Raw genomic sequence first — 10491 nt, 5'->3', positions numbered from 1 at the left:
TTTGAATGAAAAATCCAGAATAGGCAAATCTACAGAAATGGAAAGTAGATGAGTGGCTGCCAAGGGCTGGAAGAGGGCAGAATAGGGGAAGGCTGCTAATAGGCACAGGATTTCTTTTGGGGAGGGGGACAAAATGTTTTAAAATTAGATTTTGGTGATGGTTGTACAATGCTAAATAACATTGAACTGTACACTTTAAATGGGTGAATTGTACAGTGTGTGAATTATATCACAATAAACCTCTTTAACAAAAAGAAAAACCTCGGAAACCTGACCTGAATCATCCAAATTCTGCCACATTCAGCTACTTTGAAGACATCAGGTTTGGTCTGTAGCATTATTAACCATGTGCTAGGAATTTACCTAAAATCCCATGGGCTGTGCTCATCAGTGATTTCTGACACTTTCTAACTCATTTCATTGGGTGAAAGATATGGCCTGAGACGTTGAGCAGGGGGAGAATGGTGGGCACTTGTATCCAAAAATTAAAGCCTACAGTAGAAGAGGCTGGACTACAAGCTGGGTATGAGGAGTCCAACTCCCGAGTAAAATGTATGCGCCAGATCGCCGGAACCCTAGCCCTCCTTCCTTTGACTCAGAACACATTTTCTGACAAGGTTAAAATATCGCTGATACCAGTGCTACCTTCAAAAACCACTGACTCCCACAGATGTCATTAAAAGGGAAATGGCCTATAATTAAGAGGAGGGTAATTCACCTCTAAGAAAAGATTGTAAAATGGGAACTTATTTGTGCAGATGATAATAAATGACCTTTCAATATCAAGAAATCTCAAAGGGTTTTATGTCTATTAATTAGTCCCACTCCTCTCCAGGGGAAGGTGCTCATTTGCTCCATCTGCAGTTTATCCACCTGCTTAATGCCAAAGGGCTAAGCAGAATAAAGCGCCTGCCCCAGCATTAAACAAGGGGCCTTCCCTTGTAATACAAACAGCCATCCTCTGGATCCTGTGTGTTTCATCTCAATAAATAGGCACCCAACATCTCAAAAGAAGGAAAAAGGAAGTCTGAGCATTTCATGATAATTATCCTTAATGATTTGGCCAAAATGTGATGAGGAGACTCCCTGAAAACTCCATTAACTCAAAATAGTACGTGTCACACCCACTAGGCACATTTGCATTCCAAGGGAAATGGACAGCAGAGATTTGCAATAGCGTCACAACTGCAGGGAATGGACAACAAGTGGATTTTCTCCAATCTCATTCCAAACCAATTCCCAGAGCTGTCAATTGTAAAGACAAAAGGGTATTTTTTCTATCTAGGTTTTGTTTTTCTAAGTATAAGCAACTGTCATGTCTCTGAAGACAGAGATTATGAGCTCCTTCAGTGCTGGAACCATTTCTGTTCTGGAGAATCATAGGAAAATAATAAATATTTGACTGGTTAAGTGGTCAGGAGATTCTCATTTCAAGGTTGGATTCCTCCATAGTATGTCATAAGGAAGTTACTTTGGTCTTACTCACTTCACTCTATGTGGAAAGCAATTTTTCTCACTGAGCAGTAGGCAATCACCAGTCCTATTCCAAAAGAGACAGTATAACAGGGGTTGCAAACAATGGCTTTACAATCAGGAAGGCATAGATTCAAACCTCAGCTCAGCCAGCTGCATGCTGTGTGACCTTCAGCAAGTTATTTATCCTTCTCTGAGCCTCAGTTTCCTTGTTTGAAAAATGAAAATCATTCCTTACCTCATGGGGTTGTTGTGGGAATTAAACAAGGTAACATATATCAAATGCTTAACATCTAGCACACAATAAGACCTCAATAAATTGTAGCTTAAAAGCATATTGCCTTTGAGACCCACATGTACGTCATACATCCAATATAACTGCATTAAAAGCAGCAAAACACATTGAAAAACAATGAACAAAAATAGTGTAGGTCCTCATGCAATTTACAAACGCCAATGAAGTAAAAGAACACCCGTAATTGCCTTCCTCAATTTTCCATAGAGGAAGATTGGGAAGCATAAAGTTTTGATGCCTTTATCAAATTTGTGAATAGAGCAAAGTTAAAATATTGTCTCTAAAGCCACTGCTGACCCTAAGATTGGAATGACAAAAATCTTAGAATATTAATGCCAAAAGAAAGCTCCAATCCTCTCTTTTTACAAGTAAACTCAAGGCCAGGATGGTAAGTGCTCTGCCCAAAATTACCCAGCAGATTCCATTATTCCTTAAATGTGTCTTATTTCTAGCCCCTGCAGCCTCTGCTTCTTCCCGCCAATCAAACTCTCTCTACTCTGTCAATGACAATAATACTTGTGAAGCAATTTAAGAATCCCATGTATCCCAGGGAGAATGAAAGTTCTTTAAGGACAAGGGACAAGCTTTTATCTCAGTGCCTACAAAAGGGCTCTCTGTAGGCTCACAAATGCCTATTGATGAACAGATTGGCTAATCAACATAGTTCTCTGCCCATCCTATAGGAACTTAGTCAGTGTTACATGAACACACACATAGCAGATCCTACTGTTAAGAGCATAATCTTTCCCTCCACTGTAGCATCGGGCAGAGAGAACTGCCCATCTCACCAAACAAAACAGTTGCTAGGGAGCCCTGGAATGTGCCAACAGAAAGGAGCCACAGCATTGCTGTTATCTGTCATGATGGCTGCTGTCTTTACCCCCTACCCATCCCACCTCTAGCCCCCTTATTGCCTCTAGGGTCAATCAAACCTACTCTAGGTCTTTGATTCTAACAGGTGAGAAGAGACATAACTGAAGAGCACTAAGTAGAGATGCAAAAGCAGAAAGAGAATCTTAGTGTGGCCCAGCTGTCAGGATTTATGAATAGACTTAAGAAAGTCCTGACCAGTGCTGGGAGACTCCAAACAGCCATGGATGCAAGCTGGAGGGAGGATAACAAGACTACAAAAGGCAGAGACCCTGTGGAATGCCAGTAGGGACACTGAATTTTAGACCCCATCAGTCCTCCTTCAGAAGTTACATTTCTTCAGTATACTATGGTTCTTTTAGTTATCTAAACTTAAAGACCTGGAGTCTCTCCTGATGTTCCCACATTCCCTGCTTCTTAACTGATCTCTCCCAAAACCTCATCCTTTCTTTACTGCTATTATCCATCTACCTGCCAATAGTTTTTACTGCTGCACCTAGGTCAAAGCCCTTGTTACTTCTCACCTGGGCCATACAATGGACTCCTAACTGGTCTCCCTGCTCAGATATTCATCTTTCCAATTCTTCCCACACACTACAGTCTAGAGCAATTATCTTGCCCCAGGTTTCCCAGAACTATTCCAAGTTTAGCACTGAGAGACTCATGTCCTGGGAAATCCCTTAGTCCCAGACAAACTAAGATGGCTGACCACCTACTGCAGTCCGATTAAAATCTTCCTCCAAACAATGTTTTGATCATGTCATCTTCCTGACCAAAATGATCCCTGCTTCCCATTTCTCATTAAAATAAACCCTAAAGTAGGCCCCAAATCTGCCTCAGAGAATATATTAATATAAGAAACCAAGGAAAGGAAGCGATTAGCTAAGTCTGGCTTTGGGCATAGCCTTGCACAACCTGTGGCAAGTCACTCAATCCAGATGAATCTCAGTTTCCTCATCTGTAAAATTAAAAGACTAAGACTAGATTTCCCTTTCAGTTCCAAAATTTTCTCAGATTATTTTTCTATATGCCCTCTGCTCCAGGCAGACTTACCAGCTCACTCTAATACAAACACAACATATAAATTTTCACTTTAGTACCTTTGATCCTTCCCTTCTCCCCACTCAAAATTTCTTGGCTTTTTTCTCTGCCCACCTGAATCCTTTGAGGAACAACACAAATCTCACCTTCTAAGGGAATCGAAGGCCCAGCCCATGAGAACTCCACATGCACCTAGGTTTTCTAAAACTCAGCATTTAACATGTCCTACCCTTGGTGTTCAAAATATTTTTCTATGTGAAACTTCTTTATTCTAACTGAACTAAATATTTCTGTACTTTCATGATTCCCTTGCAGAATCCTGAGCACATAGTATATAATACCAAGTATTATTACTAATAACTGATTGGTAGATGAATAAATGGGAAAAGGTCCAACCAAGGATCTAGATGTGAGACAAAAGTAGAAATATAGGTGAGTCTAGAAATTTTTTGCACTTTACATAGATTCTCCCATGCTTCTACAATCTAATAATTCACTTATCCCAAAAACATTTCCTAAGGATCTCCCATGCTTAAGACACTGTACTACTGGCAGGTCACAGGTATGCAGATGGGAAATAAATGGAGGCCCAGGTCGCTGACAGCACCTCTGTCTCACAGATATCACAAACTTCCATGTTGTCCCTCAACTTCAACTTCTTAGTAAGACTTAAAAGACTCAAGTGCTGGCAGTTCCACCATCAGCACCCCCACACTCCCAAAACTGATCATGTATGTAGTTCATGGAGCTGCTAAATTAAAAAAATAATAATAGCAATTCAAAATAGGTCAACAGATTAATATATAAATATCTACCTATGTAAGCAAGAGATTAGACTAAGACAAATCTCTCCCAGGAACTATATTCTAGCCAAATACATAGACTTTCTATTCCCAACTTTGATAGCTTTTTTTGTAATGTGATCATACAGATATCCTTCTTCAGTATGAGTTCACTATCGACCTCTATTAGTATTGGCAAGTGACATATTAAGGATGACCTCAGTCAACACTTCTGTCTTTTGGGAGCCCCCCAAAGCATGTACACATAGACACACACACTCTCTTAATTAAATGGGGCTGGGACTTGAACAGTGTCACCTACTCTAATGACAAACAGGTTCATGAGCAAATGGGGGAAGTAAATCAACCAAACGGTTTGCAGAGGGAGAGGTCAAGCAAGGCTGAGCTGGGCTGAGCTGGGCTGTGCTGGGCTGGGCCCAAAGTGATTCAGGCTCTGCCACAGAATGGGTGTCTCCTGGGATGGCCTAGTAGAACAATTAAACCCCCTATAAATAGGATGGATTTTCAGGTCTCCAGTATCCTCTCTGTCTTCCAAACCTTCGGCGCATCCTCCTCAAGCAGGTAAGACATGCACAGCAGAGAAATGGCAGTGTTTGTGAGGCTCTCGAAAGCAGCTGTAATGTGCTGGGCTGGGGAGGTCTGAGACTTCTCCCTGTTGGTGACAGCCTTGGGTACCTTCCTACCTCCTCTTCCTGGCTTTATCTGAAAATATGATGATAGCTGGGGTGGCCTACTGCTGTGCCTATAAAATGCAGGTGCCATTGCCTCAACGTGTCCTGTGTATTCCAAAACTGAGGGCTAGAACTATTGGTGAATAGCTTTGTCTCCCATAGAGGGGCATTTGCTTTTCGTGAAAGTTAGGCAAGACCCAAGAGTTTAGAGCTCATCAGAGCCAAGGCCCTGGACCATGGGGCCCAGAAATACTCAAGTCTCATTGCAATGAATTGCCATAAGGGATTTACCTTGTTTCAGGCAATCCATTATTTGCTACTTATCTTTATAGACATCAGTGTATGCTTTTAGTAGTCCAATGTGCTCTACAGTTAGGGCTTTGATTTGGAGGCCTATAAATCCAGTAACTAGAGTTTTCATACCACGAGAAAAAATATAGACATCCAGATCCCAAAAGACCCAAGTCTCCAGCATGGCCACTGTGGACCTAATTGATAATATGTACTTCCTATCATCTGTGCAGTTAATTTTGCTGTGTATCTGCTTGCTATTTTCATCTTCAAGAGCTTTTGTATTCATTGTTTTCATTTTATAAGCATATCCCAAAATGACCATCCAGGCCAGAAGCACTTGTTGGAATTTAGCCTCCCAGAAAGCTTCTTTAAACTGTGGAGAAAGACTTTTAGCATTGTTCCTTACTTGAGAAAGCCTCATTAGAAGACTGAAACCTGTTCAGTAGGATCTATTTAATGCTTCCTCCAGTGTGCTAGTTGTTGGTGGAAAATTATGCCCTACTATGCTGGCTTCTGGCCCTGCCTCTATGGGCGTCCTGACCTCTATTACTTTTTGTTCTGAGAGTTTCAATCAAGTCCCACCTGGAATAGAGGGTGGGATATGTAAAATGCCTACCATACATTTTTTTGTTTTTTAGGAAATTGCTTCTTTTTCTAGCAGAAGAAACACAATTTGCATCCATCTCCCACTGTAATACATGATATTTGGAGCCTGACTGTGAGTCAAGGCAAGGGAGGGGTATAGCTAAGAAAGGGATAAGATGTTTATTTCTTAAGCTTCTTTTCCAGACTAACAGGGTCACTTTTCCCCTGGAGATGCTGTGCCCCAGTCTTTATCCTACACACAGATAAAGTCTTGTTTCTTCTTTTAGGCTTACCTGTATTTGCCAAAATGCCTCAACTCCTGAACAGCATACTCAATGTGATCGAGGTGTTCCAGAAATATGCCAAAGAGAATGGGGACTGTGCCTCACTGTGCAAGGAGGAGTTGAAACAGCTGCTCTTGGCTGAGTTTGGAGACATCCTCCGGGTAAGATACATAGAAACTTGGCCCAGTGAAGTCAAGTAGAATGATTCTGACACCAGCATCCAGCATTTGATCTTTTGTTTTATTTAAGTCATGCTCCACCCTATAACAAAAAGAATTTCAGGCAGTTCCTTAATAGTTCTCTCCCAGCATACACACACACAGACACACACACACACACACACACACACACACACCCCTCCTTGTATCTGAGCTTGAACAGGATAGAGTACAACTTCAGAGTAACAGGGAATAATTTCTCAGAAGAAAACCCTAGATTCATACCTGGATTTCTATATTTTAGTACTGTCCACATATTCTCATTATTCATTCATTCAATCAGTCAATAAAGAGTCATGGAGCACCGACTCCATGCCAGTACCGTCCTAGGCACTGGGGACACACATGAATAAAATCAGCTTCCCCTCTTTCCAGGATCTCACAGGGTGGTGAGAAAAAAGCAGGCAAACAATTAGAATATAGCCTGTGATGAGATGGAATAACTTTCTCAAATGACTCAAATTAATTATTAATGGAGCTTATTTTAAATTAGAGTATCTACTCCCTGTGGTCATGTGCCCAATGGTCCAGCAAGGGGTGGGATTCTGAGAACCAGTTGATCAAAGACTAGAACCAAGCCCAAGCCATTTCAGATTAATGGTTTCTCAACCAAGGAAGGCCCATGCAGGAGTGAAAGGACTGGGGCATGAACACTGATACACATCTTAGTATCCACAGGACAACATCTGATTTTGCTCTTTGTTTTATCTTCTCACAGAGACCAAATGACCCAGAGTCTGTGGAAACCATCATGAGCCTTTTAGACAGAGACAGAAACGGACATGTTGATTTTAATGAGTATCTCTTATTGGTGTTCCAATTGGTCCAAGCCTGCCATCATAAGCTAGATAATAAACCATGTGGAGATAGAACCTCCCGGCGAGAAAGGGGACAGGAAGGAACACAAGACTATAAGTTTCTAGGAAACTCAGGCAGGCAACACAGGCAGAGGCATGAGGAAGAAAGGCAGGACTCCCACTACATTCAGTCTGAGAGACAGGGTCAGGATTCCCACAATGGTCAGTCTGAGAGACAGGGTCAAGACTCCCGCCATGATGAGTCTGAGAGACAGGGTCAAGACTCCCGCCATGGTCAGTCTGAGAGACAAGGTCAGGACTCCCGCCATGGTCAGTCTGAGAGACAGGGTCAGGACTCCCACCATGGTCAGTCTGAGAGACAGGGTCAGGACTTCCGCCATGGTCAGTCTGAGAGACAGGGTCAGGACTCCCGTCATGATCAGTCTGAGAGACAAGGTCAGGACTCCTGCTATGGTCAGTCTGAGAGACAAGATGAGGATTACAGCTTTGATCAGACAGAGAGACAAGGTCAAGATTCTAGCTCTGGTAAAAGACTGAGTCATAAATCTAGCAGTGGCCATCCTAAAAGGCAAGAATATATCTTTTCCTTAAATCAGTGTGAGAAACCAGTTCAGGATTCTCATTATGGTCAGTCTGAAAGGCTTGGGCAACAATTAAGCTGTGGCCAATCTGGAAGACTTGTACAAGACTCTTGCTCTAGCCAGACAAACCAACAGGAATCAGACTCTTATTATGGATGGTCTGGGAGGATGGGTCAGGAATCAGGCTATGGCCAGAGAGATAAGCAAGGACTGGATTCTCACTATGGTCAGACAGACAGACAAGGCCAGAGTTCTCACTATGGTCAGACAGACAGACAAGGCCAGAGCTCTCGATATGGCCAGACAGACACACAAGGCCAGAGTTCTCACTATGGTCAGACAGACAGACAAGGCCAGAGCTCTCGATATGGCCAGACAGACACACAAGGCCAGAGTTCTCACTATGGTCAGACAGACAGACAAGGCCAGAACTCTCGATATGGTCAGACAGACAGACAAGGCCAGAGCTCTCGATATGGCCAGACAGACAGACAAGGCCTAAGCTGTCAATATGGTCAGACAGACAGACAAGGCCAGAGTTCTCAGTATGGTCAGACAGACAGACAAGGCCTGAGCTGTCAATATGGTCAGACACACAGACAAGGCCAGAGTTCTCAGTATGGTCAGACAGACAGACAAGGCCTGAGCTGTCAATATGGTCAGACAAACAGACAAGGCCAGAGTTCTCACTATGGTCAGACAGACAGACAAGGTCAGAGTTCTCACTATGGTCAGACAGACAGACAAGGCCTGAGCTGTCAATATGGTCAGACAGACAGACAAGGCCAGAGTTCTCACTGTGGTCAGACAGACAGACAAGGCCTGAGCTGTCAATATGGTCAGACACACAGACAAGGCCAGAGTTCTCACTATGGTCAGACAGACAGACAAGGCCTGAGCTCTCAGTACGGTCAGACACACAGGCAAGGCCAGAATGCCCACTATGGTCAGTCACAGACTGGGGAAATTGAAATACAAAGGCAAAATAGGTATTTCCAAGGGACTGAGGGGACAAGAAGGGACTCAGATGTTGAGCAATCAGGAAGATCAGGGAGACTAAATCAACAGACTCCAGGACAGGAAGTGTACCAAAACCAGGGAGAGGGATTCCAGTCTAGGGACGTGCAACAGGACAGCCACCAGGTATGGGAGCCTGAGGAAGATAGCCAACACCACCAACACAAGCTCTTAGCACTACTCCAGCAAGAAGAACCACTCTGCCACAAGGGGAGAGACTGGCAATCACACAGTAGTGAACAGGGCCACAGACAGGCCCAGACCAGGCACAGCCATAGCGAGGGGCAGAGACATGGGGCAGAGGAAGAGCAGAGTCATCAAAGCCAGGACAAACACAGCTATGGGGGGCTGGAAAGTTCATGGGAAGCACAGGACAGGCAAACCCATGAAGATGAGCAGAACCGTCAGAGGCGAGACAGGCAAAGCCATGAAGATGAGAAGAACCGTCAGAGGCGAGACAGGCAAAGCCACGAAGACGACCAGAACCGTCAGAGGCGAGACAGGCAAAGCCACGAAGACGAGCAGAACCGTCAGAGGCGAGACAGGCAAAGCCACGAAGACGACCAGAACCGTCAGAGGCGAGACAGGCAAAGCCATGAAGATGAGAAGAACCGTCAGAGGCGAGACAGGCAAAGCCACGAAGACGACCAGAACCGTCAGAGGCGAGACAGGCAAAGCCACGAAGACGACCAGAACCGTCAGAGGCGAGACAGGCAAAGCCACGAAGACGACCAGAACCGTCAGAGGCGACACAGGCAAAGCCACGAAGACGAGCAGAACCGTCAGAGGCGAGACAGGCAAAGCCACGAAGACGAGCAGAACCGTCAGAGGCGACACAGGCAAAGCCACGAAGACGAGCAGAACCGTCAGAGGCGAGACAGGCAAAGCCACGAAGACGAGCAGAACCGTCAGAGGCAAGACAGGCAAAGCCACGAAGATGACCAGAACTGTCAGAGGCGAGACAGGCAAAGCCACGAAGACGACCAGAACCGTCAGAGGCGAGACAGGCAAACCCGGGAAGATGAGCAGAACCATCACCAACAATGGGATAGGCAAAACTACCAGGAGAAAGAGACGTATCAAGGGTCCCAGGATCAACAATCCCAAGTCACCCAGCAAGGCTGTCTTAACAGAGAAAAATTCTGCACGAATGAGGATGAGCAGAGCCGAGGCTCACAGGGAAGACACAGGGAGCCAAACTTCCATCCAACCCAGAGTGGTGGGAGGCCTCAAAGAAGAGAACAAGGTGGAGATCACCCCACCAAAGCAGCTATTGTTCCCAACCCCCTCTATGACTATGTGCAACAGCAGAAATCGCATCAGTACTAGGCTAGGTGAGCACCAGAGTAAAAGTAACAAAGCCAAAGAAGAAACTGATGTGTCAAGTTCATCTTTACTTCCATTTAAGAGGTTGAAAATGTATGTCTTCCCTCTATCCTCTACTCTTTCTACCTACAAAGATGTTTTCCAGGACTAGCATTCACTTTAGGGCTTTTCAGTTCTGTCAGCAGCAATTCTAGTGTTTTTTTGGTTGGGTGAAA

The 10491-nt window shown here is 44.3% G+C and overlaps 1 protein-coding gene across 1 annotated transcript; it reads left to right on the top strand.

Moving 5' to 3' along the window:
• The first annotated feature begins 6339 nt into the window (after positions 1-6339).
• Positions 6340-10279, top strand: RPTN (repetin). Its single transcript, XM_045546500.1, has 3 exons — positions 6340-6477; positions 7253-7679; positions 7824-10279. The coding sequence occupies exons 1-3, from the start codon at positions 6340-6342 to the stop codon at positions 10277-10279; spliced, it is 3021 nt and encodes a 1006-aa protein (XP_045402456.1).
• The last annotated feature ends 212 nt before the right edge of the window (positions 10280-10491 follow it).

The sequence above is a fragment of the Lemur catta genome, chromosome 3, assembly GCF_020740605.2.
Source record: "Lemur catta isolate mLemCat1 chromosome 3, mLemCat1.pri, whole genome shotgun sequence".
Lineage (NCBI taxonomy): Eukaryota > Metazoa > Chordata > Mammalia > Primates > Lemuridae > Lemur > Lemur catta.
This window is presented reverse-complemented; position numbering and strand designations above follow the sequence as displayed.